Here is a 16,498-nt window from a genome sequence, read left to right as displayed (position 1 = left end):
ACATTTAACAGTAAAAAGTTGGGGGAAGACAACCCTCATCCTCCCACTTGTAGTCCCACTGAAAAGATATGGTGTTTGGCAGGAATTCCACAGTAAGGCAAAAGCAACTCCACAGCTAAACCCTGGCATATGGTATTTGTATTATAACTATCATGTTGCCACCAAACAAAAACGTATATTTTCCAAAAATCATCCAATAATGCCACTTACCCCCTGGATCACAGAGAACTGTAGCTAATGCAGAAAACAGAGAGCCACAGCCATTCAACACAATCACCTACAGAAAAGACAACAGGAGCAGATGTGAAGCCTGTTTGTTGGAATGTTCACTGGAGAGCAATGAAATATGTTCTCTCCTCAATACTTTTACAGAGCAAAACCATTCTTGACTCAGTTAGATATCCAACATCAGGTAAATTACCAGAATAGTGCAAGGAGACTCTGGGACTGGAATAACATGATTGTGTTAAGGGTCAGGATTGAGGTGCACTTGTGTAATAGGGAACAAGACTGGTGCAGGAGGTGTTAATACAAAGCATGGCTGAGGGCCACTTGTAGGACGGTGTGGGAGTCAGGAATAAAAGAACAAAGAGAGCTACGTGGTAGAACTGAAATAGGCTAGCTGAGGTGAATGTGAAGAATGTCTGAAAAGGTTGCATGTCACTTTCTTGAGTGATCAAACTCATTTACATGATAAAAGATTCAAACAGCTCATATTTAAACATCAGTAAAATAAGACTGAAGAACCTGTATGACTGTGCATAGCAATATATTAGAAGGCAAATCAGTGGAAAGCAGGGTACCCACATTTTCTGCCTTAAGAGGTGCAGGGGCTTTGCAGTAATAGGTCAAAAATCGAGCCACTTCCTCCCGTAAGCTGAGAAAGACAAAAGCAAAGATTGACTCCATTTATTTTCTTTGAGGCTGGTCTCTCCACAGGTCCTCATCACCAAGAAATAAAGCCAGGGAGCATAAGATACTAGGAAAACACATATAGCAAGTTACTTATTCCATACTATGGAGGTACCCTGAATACACAGCAATGGTCATGGAAATAACGTATAACTCCACGCATTTCTGAAGAATTTGTCAGGAACATACGAAGAACTAAAAGTCCAGCAACATCCACTAAAACTGGAGAATAGTGGACACACCCACCTATTACACATGCACAATACTTTCATTTTTAAAACCCACTCATTTTTGTTGGAAATTTGGAACTGGATGTACAGAATGGTCACTCAGGGCTCAGGGAGGAAGAGGAGGAGGATTTAATATCCCCGAGAAGCTTTATCCAACCAATCCAGTAGAGCTTGTTTGTTCTTACATATTATGAACAAATTCAAGGTGGCCTTTTCCCAGCTACGTATGAGAAGAAAAATCTCCATTTTATTTAGCAAGCAAGTATTTACAAAGGGAAAATTGTGGGAGATGAGGCTACTTACAACATATGTCCTTTCCAGTCAGGATATTGCAGAAGTGGAGGCTCCATGAGGTTCATGTCACTCTGTGTCAACTGTCAGCAACAAGAATAGGACAGGTAATTAAAATCAGAAACACAATCAAATATATGGACTGTACTCACACGTACATATACACATTCCCCCTGACTTCAGCAGCTTTATGATGGGTTTTAGAAACTACAGGGCCATGGAAACTATGCAGCAATGCTTCCCTGCACAGGGTTCTGCAAAAAAAAAAAAAAAAAAAAGCAAGCATAAGGGCTAAAATGAACTCCCATGGGAAAAGATCTCTGTGGAAGACTTTTTGAACAAACAAAGCAGCCCTCAGGGCCCTGATGAGGGCTTCATCCAAGTTCCTAGCAATCAACAAACTGGGAATTAACTCCATGATATAAGGGCTTTCTATGTAGATCCAGAGAGCCTTGGTAGAGTCATGAATGACAGATGGGTAGGTATTTTCTTCTCCAATCTTATATGGATGAAGTCTAGCTTTCAGCTACACCTCAGTTGCAGATAGGCATGGCTCCTCCAAACCTGTAATTGTGACATGTTTTGACAAGACTTGGTAAAAGGTAATAGGAAGACAGGTGTTTTCAAGAGGCCTAAGAAATGTGAATTCAACTTCTTCAAAATGCTCCTTTGGCTCTTCATTATAAGAAAGACATGCCTTTGGATTTCTAAAGGAAATTTCACTTAAGTTGTGGGCTTAATCAGTGGCATTTTTTTTTCAGAATATATTTAAACTACATATACTGTCTTCATTTAATCTTTTTCAAAGATGTAACTAGCAGCATTTCAAGCAGCCCAATCCAAACAAGTCACAAAGGGAAGCAGAGCAATAGTGATCAGAGTGGGTGTATTTTATATGACTGGAAACAAACTAACACACATTTATGTACAATGCATCCACATAGATTTGATTAATGAAGCCCAAATTTAGGGTGGGGACTGAAAGGGAACAAATACAAAGGAATAGAAAGAAAACCAGCATGGAGATGTTAAATCCTATAAAGTAATTAAAAAAAAAAATCTGGGTTGGGTTTCTGATGCCTTGAGCTGGGGTCTGATTTTTTAAATGAGTGCACTAGGGGTTTAATGGGATTGACTTTCATCCCATGTAGAATAATAACCTTGGATGGTATAATCTTTCACTGTGTTTACACAACTGGATATGCATCCTTAAGTCTGTGTAACACAGATGTGTACCTCTTTTGCTGTCTCTCCTAACTCAGCTGACATAGCCCAGAAATGCATCAGCAGGCTTGGCCCAAACAACAACACAATGGGAAAGTAAAGGAGTCCTTGAAGGTGGTGCTGGAGAGGATGAAAAAACTAAATGGGCCAAATGACAGGGAACAACATGAGAGACCTCATCTCTGGGCTGTCTGAAGGATATAAACTGCAGACAGAAATACATTATTTTCACTTAAAAATATATAGATACTGGCTTCCAAGTTAGTGGTAAAAATTGCCTTTTCAGAGCTCCCAATAGCATATTGCTATTTGAATCAATGCAATAGCACTAGAATGTGGTCATTTATAAGTTGGAACAAGCATCTTTGCTAAGCTCTGAATCCGGTGCAGTATGCATGAAAACAAGCTCACATGACTGCCTCTGGTAGGCAAAAGTGAGTAACCCACTACCATAACAAGGCTACTCAAGATGCACTTGTCCTGTGTTTGGCACTTGAACTGCAGACATTACATGAAGTGGAAGGGAAAGAAGGAAAGGGGGAAAGGAAGGAACAGCCTAGATAGCCTAAAAGGCACTTTGCAGGCTTCTGCGTCCAATTATCAGGCAGCAGTTCTGCCTTACCTGTTCTGTTAGCTGGAAGGCCATGTGTCGGGGTAATGTCTCCCCATGTGTCAGTGGCATGGCAGACAGAAATCAAACAAGGAACATTTTGAGGGTTGGAAGTGCTGGAGTGGGAGTGAAAGAACTTCAAGTAACTACACTGAGGACTTCCTGTGCCACAAACTCAGTACCCCACACCTCCCCACAGACACCTCTAGGTAGTACAAACTGCTATCACCCCACATAACAGCCTGAATCTGGGTATGTGGCTAAATCAGAAACAAGATTCTTTTGTCCCAAACAGTCTATAGTCTCAGTTATACTGCCTGTATTGGGCCTTTCTGTTGTGTAAACGAGCAAGATTACCAATTAATGGATCACTCAGTTTATTGGTCTATACTGGTCACTGGTGCCAAATCCCCAAGCTCTGGGACAATTCAGAATTGGATCAGAATAGTTCCGCTTGGTAACAGACTAAATCGAGCCCCTCAATCCCCAAATCTGGACATCTATGAATTGAGAGATTTGAGCTCACCTCTGTGTGAAAAAAACTGCTGTCTGCAGGAGAAAAAGCAAACGTATTTTACTTTCATTCGGCTCTCTGTGCCAGACAGTGCCCCAAAGGCACAGCACCGCAACTGGTATTTTGAAGATACCACCATTTCCATTCTATCTCTGAGAAGATAAAGTAATGCACAACCCAAAATGAAATGGAGAAAATGGACAAGTCAATGGCTTTCTGCATTAGTGCCAGCATGGAACAGAGGAAAAGACATTTCTAGGTGAGGGATCTGAGCAACAATGGCAACCCAAGGACATCACAAATACTAAGGAATTAAGTGGAATATGGCATATTTTTCCTGGAGATGTGACTTACCCGCTTGGACATTAGATCAAAACAGAGTTTATTCTCACTGGTACCAAAATTAATTATACCCTGAAAAAAGAAAAAATCATCGTTTAGGAAGACAAACTACCACTAGACAACACTACTTGTATTTCATCTTTGCTGTTGCCCCTGCAGCTTTTACTCTACTGTATCAAAAATCCTAACAGAGTAAAAGAGATAACAATGGACAAAAAATAAGCTTCACAGAGCACTCATCAGTAAAACATAAACTAGTAATTTATACAAAATTCTTAATTTGTCAGGAAACAGTAAAAAAACTCAAGTATAAAACAAGGGTTTATAGTCATTTACATAATGGGTATAAATAATTTAACCTTAAATTGGCTTGTTAATGTAAAACTTCAACACAAGTTTATATGATTTTTCCCAGTTGAGAAACTTGGGATCTATATTGCTGCGACACACAAATTATGCTTTCCAAATAAATCCATGTGTGTGTTCATTGGACTCCACTAATTTACTCACACAAATGCAAACTTGATTTTTTATGGATTGCCAAGTATGAAAGTGGGTTAGAGCATTAGCCTTGTTTCCTGAAGTTGCTCATAATGCAGTAAAATAAAGTGCAGAGAGATTAACAATTAACGTATTTTCACTTCTCAGGGTAGGGTAGGTCCATCAAAAATAATAATAATAAAAAAAATACAGGGTGATATGACATTTTTACACTTTGGAGCCAGTTTAAGGTATACTTTTGATATCTCTTGTAAACAAATATAGGCAACACTGAAGAAATTATAAAGTTTGTCTGTTAGGTTGCACTTATTGTATTGAATAATAATGTGATATTTGTATGCTTTGTGTTAAAGGCCCTAAAATAAACTCTCCTGATAGTGTTTCATGAAGTTAGGATTAACAATTTTTCAAAAAAAATTAATATGGTGGAAGTTTAAGTTCAGAACGAGGAGCTTATTTTTCTTTGAAAAATCCTTATAATTACTACTTTAATTTTTTTTTTAATATGCTGAATTGTTGTAAAACACATAGCCTGTGGCCACACTTGGCCAAAATTTCGAAAGGGCCATGCTAGTGGCCAAATCGAAGAATACTAATGAGGGGCTGAAATGAAAATTCAGGACCTCATTATCATGCTGCCGGCCACGGCACTTCGAAAGTGTCGCCTTCCTCTCGTGCGCAGCTCAGCTCCACGGGGGTACTTTTCGAAAGGACCCCGCACACTTCAAAATCCTCTTATTTCTATCAGCTGATAGGAATAAGGGGATTTCGAAATGTGCGGGGTCCTTTCGAAAAGAACCCCCATAGAGCCGAGCCGCGCGAGAGAGAAAGGCGGCACTTTCAAAGTGCCATGGCCAGCAGCATGCTAATGAAGCACTGAATATTCATTTCAGAGCCTCATTAGTATTCTTCAATTTGGCCATTTGCGTGGCCCTTCTGAAATTTTGGCCAAATGTGGCCACAGCCATACTCTTACAACAAGCTTAATGATATTGTCAGAGCAAGTGACAGGCAAAAAGTAAACAGGCTGCAGCAGTTTTGAATGGTAAATTTAAAAAAAAAGTTTTCTAAATGTCAGCACTGCAAAACTCCATAGGTTCTGAAAAGCTAGTTGGGTCTTTCTGCCTCTTACATCATCAACAGTAGTAAGATGCTGCAACCACAACTCAGTGGACAAAATTGGAGACGATATAGTAAGAATAAAGTTCCACTTGCTCTCCTGTAGTTCTGTTGGCTCTACAGGCCTAACAATAGTTTGTGACAGGAAATTGAGCAGACATGACATGATGCTGTTCCCTCCTGTACAAAGGAGCTCATTTTATGTAGTTAATTTTCTGTGCTTTATTTAATTGGAAAGATTGATCTAACTGGCATCAGCGAGACAGAAAAGTCATGTTCCAACCCAAGCTCTGTCTGTGAGTCTAAGAAATGACCCTGTTTAGTGTTTCTCTTAGCAAGAAATAAGTGCACAGCAGTGAAACATCACTCACATTGGGGTTTTTGTCTTCATCATAATTGTCAGCATGATAGGCCTTGTATCCCTCCTCTGTAGAGCCACGAAACAGGTTGGCGATGTTTCCTCGACAAGAGAGGAAGGGGCTGCCCTGGAACTCACCAGGATTACAGAAACTGTACATGTCAGTCCGTCTGTCAGAAAGTGGTCGCCCTGGATGCATGGCCCTCGCCTCCTGCAGTCCGCCTCCTCCTCCTATCCCACCCATGTCAGACAGCGCCTGGATGAAATCCAAGCCCCGGGGCAATGTAACAGAAGAGGGGGAGCTGGCGTTGCTCTGTTTTAAGATGCTGAGCATCTGAGCAAAGACACTGAACATACGAAATTCGTGCTCCCGCTCCAGTTCAAAACGTCTCTGTTCTAGCTGCATCCGCCGTTCCTCCACTTCCATATCCCGCTGCAACCGCCGCTCCTCCATCTGCAGAAAGCGCTCCTCCATGGCCCGCTGTGAGGTCAGAGTCTTCAGTAGGAGGTCATCAAGAGGGTCCTTCACTCGCTGACCTTTCCGTTTCTTTCTCAGACGGTGCAAAGTGGGGAAGCCAGGCCGAGGTCCCACACTCTGGATCCGAGATGAGGATGCCATGTTGGACTCACTGAAACCTGCAGATTGTTATAGACAAGGAGAAAACTAAATTTGCAGCAATTCATCACAATGATGACAGTGCAATGTACTGACTGATGTGAACATACACTACTGTTGTCTCCTGGGACAGTTTGCTCCAGCGCTGCTTAAGTGGTCCCCTACTTCCCTTTCTCTGACAATGCTCAGATCTGCCCATGGTAGAATCACACAAGAAAAATGAAGTCAAGTCTATCAGACACACCCTGAAAGTTGGGGTGGGAGGGAAGTTTTTCTTTAACCTCATATGCTGATTTCACCACTACACCTCCAAGCACGTCTATCTAATTCAGAATTCTGCCCCTAGCAATGATCAATACTAATTTTAGAGAATGACAAACCCCATCTCCTAAACAGTGCATTTGGCCACTTGGGGAAGCTTCAAGGTGAGTGAAAGACAGGATTCCTTCCTTGCTTCACAATGATCAGCATGAGGTCACCACGTCCCACACGATTCCCTCAAGTGTAGTTTACTGAGAGACCGAAAAAGAGTGTCCACCAATTGGTCTCAACTGATACATGGCTAAAAATACTAGCAAAGGTATAAGAAAGGAATGCAAATCTGCTGATATCCGCTGCCCATCTTTGTGTATCACAGATGGATGCTGAGTCAAATTTTTTACCTAGGGGCACGCATATTTGCGATAGTTGACTATATAAGCACAGACTACGTCTACAAATCACCGATTGCATGTGGATACAAATTTGTATCTACACAGGGCTCCAGGAATGCAAGGTCAGTGATTCACCCAGAGTTTTCTAACCTATCAATGAAAAGCACTGAGACTCCTATCACAATGTAGTAAGAGGACTGAAGAGACCCCTTTTAATGTTTATGGGAAACCACAAAACATAAAAATTTTATCTGGATTTGATATACTTTGACACAACTAATACCATGACCTATGCCTGCCTCTTGGAAGTATCAATCCCTCAATTTCACACACGCTAATTTGCACTGATTGTATATGTCTATTACTTACCTTCAATAAGATATACTGCATGGAACACTGAAAACCTATTAATGGAGAACCTCATAGTCTACATTACAGCTTTTTGGGACACAGAAGATAGTAGGGTGGAAAGTAGGGACAGCAACCTCAACAAAACACACAGATGTTAACACTGAGATGCACACTTTCTGTGGGAAATAAGACAGAACCTTAAGGCTTGAATGAGAAGAATGCCCTACCTGAAGGTGAGACACTGGTTTCAATGGGAATTTCCACCCTGGAGATGGGAGAGTCATTCTGGGCCCTTTCCAAGAAAGCTCTCTCCAACTCATGCTCCTCAGCGGAGCCCTGTTGATAAGACATAGATAGCGGAGGTTCCGGGGTCAAGCAGTGTTCATCAGAGTCCACCTCCTCGCATTTGATTTCCATCAGCTCAGGGTGCTGAGAGTGTCCGAAAGGTAGAGCTGAGGGGGGGAAGTGGTGACGGTAGTTCTCCATCATGCTCACTTGCAGTGCCTGTGGATTCACCACACTGCCACTCAAGGCACTGTAAGGGATGGAGGGCCGGCTGGTCAGCACCCGATCCATCACCTCATAGAATTTCCATGTCCTGCCACCCCTTGGGGCCTTGCTGTTGTCCTTGATCCTGCGGTACTCCAGCTTCATCTTTTTGATCTTCTCCCGGCACTGGTCCCCAGTCCGATGGATGCCCTTCTCTCTCAACACCTCAGCAATCCGGTTGAAGACATGCTGGTTTCTCAGACAGCTCTCTAGCTCCATCTGAACTGACTCATCAGCCCAAAGCTGAAGGAGCTCCACCACTTCAGGATCTGACCAATTACTGCCCCGTTCATACTTCTTCCCCCGAAAATCCATTCTTCCTGCCCCCCACCCCAGTAACGGCAGGAACTCCTGGGGTGTGGGGTCAGGAGTAATGGAGGGAATGCGGGGGGAGGATATGGTGACAGAGCTTGGGTACTTAACCTGGGTGTAACAAACCCCCAAGAGCACAGGGGGTGGGGCTAACAGAAGCCTGGGATCACTTGTGACAAGTATGGCTCAGCCAAAACTTTGGGACAATCCTCTCTCCCCATCTGTCTCAGGAAAACTCTGTTCCTGCACTTGGGCTGGGGGGGGGGTGTCCTGCGCCCCCCCCTTAGCCTCGCGGGAGTGCAGAACCTCCCCCTTCCTTGGAAGGTGGGGGGGCTCTGTCTCCCTTCCTCAGGCGATCAGCTGGCTCGCTTGGGCCCAGCCAGGCTCGGCTCGGCTCGGCTCGGCTCGGCACGGCTCAGCCCGGCCGCGCTAGCCGAGCGGGGCAAACTCCGGCGGGCCTGGGCGACATGTTCACATCCGGTGTGACAGCACATGCGTGCTGCCTTTATTCCGGGATAACTTTGGTCCGTGTCAGTCACTCGCTTTGCTTTCCGTGGCCGGGCTGGGCTAGCCTGGGCGAGCGCAAGGAGCCCCTCCCCCCTGGACCGACCCCGCCTCCACCCTTCCCCCTCCGGGCTCTGGGCTGTTCCAGGAGAGGGGCGGAGCCTACGGCCCGCAGATGGGGGTTAACCTGCCCGGGAAGAGCCGCTCGCCCCCAGCCCTTCCCACGCTCGCTGTGGCCGCGGGACGGGGCTAACCGCGCCGGGGTTCCGCAGCGGCTCGCTGCAGAGGGGATTGCAGGGACTGGCCTGGGCTGGTGGCGGCTTTGCGTGGCCCTGCCCCGCCCCCGGGCCCCGCTTCCCGCAGCTGCTGCGAGCTCCGTTCTACCCAGCTAGTCTGCCTCTGGTGAGCAGGTGCTACGGCCTTCCCCGGCGTCACCTCCTCCGGTGGGAGCGCTACGGAGCTGCAAGTGCAGGCGCCGCGGATTCGGCCGCAGTGGTTCCCACCCCGCTCCCGATTGCACTGTTCAGTGAGCCCAACACTTGCAGGGTCTAGTTTTTTGCTTTCCTCGAATGCAGGACGACTGGTCTGTTCTTAGCAAGAGACCCACGGCCTAGAACGAGTGCGGGGAAAAAAAGGTTGAGAACAGCTGTAGGGACTTGTTACCTGTCCCTGACCTGCTCAAAATCCCTCATGGCTCCCCCTAAAGATTATTTCCAAATAGACACCTAATGACAATAGGCTGTAAGGCGGAGTGGCTGAGAGAGAGCCGCCTCTACCTCACGGACGCACTGTGCAATTTAACCAACCATACTTTGGCCACCCTACTGCAAACTGTAGCACATCCAGTTGTAGGTTTCAGTGTAGATTTGAGCTCCCAGGGTATAAGAGAAAGCATCACTTACTTTCTGTGACGAAGCCTCACACTTAGAATCTTGGGCTACGGTTACACTAGAGCTCTCTGTCCACAGAAGTCAGTGTTGGGAGAGTTTTCCGTGCACCCACACATAGAAGCCAATCAGGAGAGCGCTCGGTTTTGTTGACAAAGCAGACAGGCTGCCCGGCTGCTCTCTCAACAAACAGGCACCTGGAAGCAAAGCAGAAGCCCCGTCTGTCCAGAGAAGGCCCCCCAGAGCACCACACAGCTTTTTTGTTGACAGAATCTGTTGACAGGAGCATTATGCTTCATGGCTGAGAGGCAGAACATAGCAGCTGAAAGTAACATGTTTTGTCCAGATGTTGTCAACAAAATGCATTTTGTGTGTGCATGCTCCACAAGTTTTGCCAACAAAAACAGGGTTTTGCTGGCAAAACTTGCTAGTATAACCATAGCCATAGGGGTGGAAGAGACCTCAGGAGGTCAGCAAGTCAAAGCCCCTCCTCAAAGCAGGATCAACTCTAACTAAATCATCCCAGCCAAGGCTTTGTCAAGCCATGACTAAAGAACCTCTGGGGATGGAGGTTCCACCACCTCTCTAGGTAACCTATGCCACTGCCTCACCACCCTCCTGGTGCTGAAAGTTTTGCCTAGTATGCAACCTAGACCTCTCCCAGTGCATTCTGAGACCATTGATCCTCATTCTGTCACCTACCATCACTGAGAACAGCCTCTTTCCAACCTTTTTGTCATCTCCCTTCAGGCAGTTAAAGACTGCTATCAATTTCCTCCCCGCCACCACTCTTCTGTAGACTTAATAAGCCAAAGTCTCTCAGACTCACCTCCTAAGTCATGTGTTCCAACCCCCTAATCATTTTGTTGCCCTCTCCTGGACTCTCCAATACATCCACATCTTTTTTGTAATACTGTGGCTTAACCACTTGCTTCCCAGCCTGTAGCAGTGTTTGGGATTCTTATGTCCTAAATCCAGGACTCTGCACTTCCCCTTGTTAAAACTCATCAGATTTCTTTTGGACCAATCTTCCAGTTTGCCTAGGTCACTGCTGAGTTTATCCCTACCTTCCAGTGTATCTAGCTCTCCCCCATCTTCGTATCATCTGCAAACTTATAGTACTTTAATTATTAAATAAACAAATGCCTGCATGTGCTCTTTGAACATCACAGTGCTTGTCCATTAGTTTCCATACTGTAGTCACCAACAAAAAACTAGTGCTTTTCTTTTTAGGGACAGTGGGCTCAGCATAAAAATTCCTAAAATCTTAGCTGTACTACTAACTCTTTCTGTGGACTTGAGCAAGTCAGCCTTTCCATGACTCAGTTTCTCAGTCTTCAAAATGGGGACAAAACATCCTGACACATAAACAGTTTCTCGCTAAACAATCCTCATGATTCCTCCCCAGAGAGCTGCAGCCATTCTTTTAACTAGAACAATTTTGTACCACTTTGCAAAACAGACACTTCTGAGTGATCCCTTAAGGAAAGCTTTCCTGTACACTTGAACATAACTCCAAATTATTGCAGATCAAGAATGTGAAAGACATGACTTGAAAATCTGAATAAGTGGGTCTTTTCCGTGAAAGCTCATTACCTAATAAATAAATTTGTAAGTCTTTAAGGTAACACAGGATCACTTCGTTTTTGTGAACCTCGACTGTGTCTTGTTAGTATAGACCAGGGGTCAGCAACCAAAATAGCAAGAAGAGACATTTTTTTCAAATTCAGTAAAACATTCAATAATTCTTGAATGTGAATATGCATGTGACTGTGAGATGGTACTTAATAAATAATGTCAAACCATACTTTTTGTAACCTCTGCCTTAAGAACAGCCCACACACAACAATTTGTAATGTGATACATATTTACTGCAGGACATTGACAAACTTTTTACATATTCTATTTCCTCACACCTTACATACGCATTTGTACTGCTATCTTCCTGTCACTCCCAAACCTATTTTATTTATGCCAATTTTACTTCACTTTACCTACGTTTTAATTTTAGTTTTCTGTCTTAAAATGTGCATTGCCCTTTACAGCAGAAATGCCACAAGCTTCCATTTCAAAATCAAGACTATTAGCAACATGATCAAAACGTAGTTATTGTATCATATCCCACAATGTACTGCACCTTTTAAAGAGGGAGTTATCCAACATTTTGAGATCATATATAATTTGCTATTTAGATATGAGTTCATTGTTGGGCTTTTAGATGTTCACTGTTTATCAAATAATCAGGAGGTTTTTTTTATTTTGTGCTTATAGCATTGGGAGGCACAAAGGAGTCCTTAAAGAGCTGCATGTGGCTCCAGAGCCACAGGTTGCAGACTCCTGGTATAGACCAAGTTCATTTCCATAGCTGCTTTCCCCCATATCCACCCATAGAACTGGGGAAAAATTTACCCTGACATCAAAAATCACCATTACCACCAACAAAAACTACTTTAATTGTTATTAACCAAAGGACGATCCTGAGCTGCCACTTGTGAATCAAAAATTTCCAAAACTTTTTGAATATTTAGACCAATGGACCCCAAAATGTGGAGCATGACCCCTTGGGGGCATTGAAGAACATGTGGCCATAGTTCTGCTCCCAGGCTCTGGCTTCATCTCCTGCCCCTGTTCTTAGCCCACACTTCCTAGCTCAGCTGTAACTTTGCTCAAGGTGAGGGGAGGATGTAGCCAGACAGCCAGCCCCCCTCTCAGACCAGCATTGCTGGAAACACAAGGGAGCCAAAACAACAGGGCACTTAACATAAATTCCAGCACAGCCTTTGAAGCTGTGAGAAGCACAGGTGTCTACAATGTGCCTCTGGGAACATATACAACGATTAGGCTCACAGCAGACAGAGAAGCTGTGACAGACATGGCTCTTAGCCCCTACTAAATAACGTGATGCACACACACCCACATCCTAGGTGGGAAAATATTTACCCTAATAAAAGAATGTCCAGTAGTCGAAACTTATTGTTTCTCTCCCTTGCAAGTGTAAACTACTCTTGCGAGAGCTGGCGTCGCCCAGACAGACCAGCCCCAATTTGGCATAAGAAAGGAGAAAGAGAATAAAGGAGTACAGAGGTATAAGTATGGGACCTACAGCACCATGATTTTTGAGTGCTTTTCACTATCTATCTGCTGGTCAGATAAGTGACAGCCTCCCAAGGCTTCTGCAGCTAAGAGGGTCCCTGAGCCTTGTCCCTTATTCGTCTTTCCGCGGAATTGAGTGACCGATCCTGGCTTGGCACCGCTGGAATCGAGAGATGCAAGGAGGGTAAGAAGCACCCACACCTGATCTCCTATCTTTAGTGTACACATATTTTGAAATAGAGCTCTATACTTTGTTTTCTTTCTTTGGGATTGTGGCTTCAGCTTTGTAACTTGTTTGTGTGTGTAACATCTATACATTTAAATAAGTAGGCACTAGCAATTTTGTAACCACATGATTAGAATCTAGTTTAATAAATTTTGGTAACCATTTGTGCATAAGCCTGACTTGTTTCTCTGGTTTACTGTGAAGCAGCCAACACAATTAAAGAACCTCAGCCGTTTTGGCTATAAAGCCTGGCCATTAGGTGAGAGTACTAAGAGCCTAGCGTTGAGTTGTGCCGCCTCCACGGGGCAAACTCTTGGGGCGCCTGTCAGTCAATCCTGACTGCCCACTGCGAAGGAGCTCTGAGCTCTAGCAGTTAAAGTCACGGGTGTGGAAAGGCTCTTAGTGCTGCCATTGGGGCACATGTCAGTCAGTGTTGACTGCCCACTGCGAAGGAGCTCTGAGCTCTAGCAGTTAAAGTCACGGGTGGTTAGGACCTTGGGGCATCCGTCAGCCTAGCCCGGGCTGCCCGCCGCGAAGGGACAGTGCGTCCTAGCGGTTAAAGTCACGGATGGTATAAAACGGGCATAGCTGGCACCTCACCAAACATCCTTGGCCATCGGCTAACAGAGGAGAAACCATGTACATACTTTATTAGCAGTAGGCTGCGGGAGGGGAGAGGGGGCCACATGTGCAGGGAGAGGGATGAGAAGAAAAGTGTGGATCTATTCATTTAAATTCTGGTTCTATGTTTTGTTCTTTAATTATCATTGTTGACAAAAGCCAGACACTGATCCAGTTAACCATTCCCATGCACCATGCTTGGTTCTTTACAGCAGTACAAATGATAAACACACTCAGTCTAATCAGCATGTTAAACTGCACCTTGTGTCCCTGACCACAGACATGCTAGGGCAATAGTAAATTAGGCCCTTTGTGACCTACATGTAATGTCAGGGTACATTCACTATTAGAGCCCTCGTGGGTGTAGAATTTTCAAATCCATGAGCACCATAAGTATGTGACCTAACATTAAGGGTAGACCAGACCTAACTTTTCCTGACCTTCACAAATTATACTTCAAGAGAATTGCCTAGTATACCTGGAGATGTGGTCATGAAGAACAGTTCATTACTTTGTAAAATACATGCAACAAAATCCATTATGGGAGGAAATACCCTAACACTAATGTGCTGCATTAATCTTTCCACAAATGTACCTTGCTTTGTCCTGGAGAGACTACCTCCATGAATAAGTCCAGTTTTCCTAGTGTGAGTCTCTTGGTCATAAGCATGAATGATCAACAATCTAACATTCTGTAAGAATTTTATACCTTCTATATTCCACAATGGTCATACCAGGTGACAACTCTGTCAGGGCTTGCAACCTATGACATCAGAAAGAAATGTGCAAAAAATTTGAATTAGAGAATAAATGTTGAGTAACTGTTGGTGAAAAGTGCTGGACTGAAAGCCCTGGAAATGAGGCAGTCTTCCTGTGCACAGTAGACTTACAAGCTCCCTAGTACCAGTTCCTTCCAATAGTGCTTTGCTAATATGCTTCAGCCTTACCACGAAGAGACGCTCTTCAAGAATAGTTGTCAGTCTTCTTTTGGCTCATTGTATACAATGTCTTTACCTGGGATTGCCCATAAATATGACTATCGCTTGTCAGCTAACGACAGGGCTGGGATTCTTACTCATTTCACACAAAGGGAAATTTTAAGCAGCTGAGGAAAACATGTTGCAAGATCTTCCCTCAAAAGAATTAGATCTACCCTACAATTAGAGATGGCCCTGCACTGTATAGAGGGAAGTTGTTTGGAGGCTGAGGTTTGGATTGACCCATTATAGAGAAAGGGGTCTAAAGAGCTAGTAATCTACTCCTGAAAAATCAGATCCCAATCTAAACAGCCACACAATTCAGAAAAGGGCAGACTCAGATTATCTTTATGTTAAATTAATCCAGAATGAAGGCATCTCCCCTCAAATAAGTACAACATGTAAGTTTTATTCTTGAGGCACTATTAATACTCAGGGACATTCATCTATTTCAGATACTTTCTCAATCGAGTTCAGGTTTCTTTTGCAGTTCTCAAAGCTGTCTTCAAAAGTTGCTATGAAAAGTATTTACCACCAGAGGGCGTGGAAACCCTCGCTGTATTCCTGCAGAGCCACAAAAAGCCATGGTGCCCTGGCAGCCTAATTTGGAGTTTTAGGGGGAACTGACCCCGTTAAACAAACCAATGGGGGAAGCATGGAGAATAAATTCAAGCACAGAGATATTGGCAGACTAAAAAATACATCAGGATGGGATTTAAAAGGAGAGTTAGTTGCTTGGTAGCCCTATTTTTCAGGGGCTTAATAGACTGCTCTTCAAAGTTCACTATGGGATAAGGTCCTACCCAATATTGTTTACAAACAAAATAATTTTACCATTTTTTGCATTAGGTAGAATCAAAAAACAAAAAATTATTTCTTAAAAATATAATTTTGCAGGTCCTCAAGACTCTACAACATCTGCTGCATCAGCCACACAGAAATCCAGAAATGTAGCAACAAAGTCATTACCAATGATGGCTGTTGGTTTGGTGATGTAAATGAAATGAGTTTAGTGGATTTCTGTCCAGTTCCTAGCACTCCAGTAAGTGTTCACATCCTGCCAATTGACACTAATTGTCATCCTTCTGGCTGAGAGACCAAGAACTGAATGGGTCATGGAGACTGAAGCATTCTTACTATTAGGGCAGGTTTACACTAGACTTGAAAGTCGATCCTAGATATGCAATTCCAGCTACAGCAAATGCAGGGCTGAAATCAATGTATCTATTATTGACTTATCTGGCCATCCTCTCTGAGGGAGGTTGAGAAGAGAAACTCTCCCATCCACCTCCCTTATGCCTGAGTGATAATGAGATACCCCTTATGATAATAAGAAGTACAGGGGTCGTTTGAGCAGCCCTGATAGTTCAATTTTGCACCTTCCCTCTAGGTGCACAAAATCAAACACCACATGATCAACCCTGACTGGTTTGAGCTCCCAGTAAGTGTAGACATACCCCTAAATGGGCTCCCTTTGGATCTGAATTAGACACACGGGCCAGAGATGGTGAGGAAGAAGCTTGCTTGGGCATGTTTGTGTCACATGTATTCCCTAGATAGCAGCACTAAAACAAAAAGGACTGAAAATGGACTTACCTTGCATATGGC

General features: G+C 43.9%; 1 protein-coding gene across 9 annotated transcripts in view; it reads right to left on the bottom strand.

The window, feature by feature from the left end:
• Positions 1–16,498, bottom strand: part of ACCS (1-aminocyclopropane-1-carboxylate synthase homolog (inactive)) — a 100,023-nt gene that overhangs the window by 14,400 nt on the left and 69,125 nt on the right. For 6 of the 9 annotated variants that reach the window (XM_074997529.1, XM_074997526.1, XM_074997527.1 and 3 more), the window contains 5 exons: positions 6,115–6,737; positions 4,136–4,195; positions 1,446–1,516; positions 808–877; positions 211–277 (listed from right to left, as the gene is read on the bottom strand). In XM_074997529.1, coding sequence (XP_074853630.1) covers positions 211–277; positions 808–877; positions 1,446–1,516; positions 4,136–4,195; positions 6,115–6,720 — 874 coding nt within the window. In that variant the 5' untranslated portion in view covers positions 6,721–6,737. Of the gene's footprint in view, positions 1–210; positions 278–807; positions 878–1,445; positions 1,517–4,135; positions 4,196–6,114; positions 6,738–7,948; positions 9,123–16,498 lie in introns of those variants that run through there. The other 3 variants (XR_012646014.1, XM_074997522.1, XM_074997523.1) reach the window with 3 other exon arrangements.

Source organism: Carettochelys insculpta, chromosome 6 (genome assembly GCF_033958435.1).
Source record: "Carettochelys insculpta isolate YL-2023 chromosome 6, ASM3395843v1, whole genome shotgun sequence".
Lineage (NCBI taxonomy): Eukaryota > Metazoa > Chordata > Testudines > Carettochelyidae > Carettochelys > Carettochelys insculpta.
Note: the sequence above shows the minus strand (reverse complement) of the source record. Positions and strands in the feature narration are given on the sequence as shown.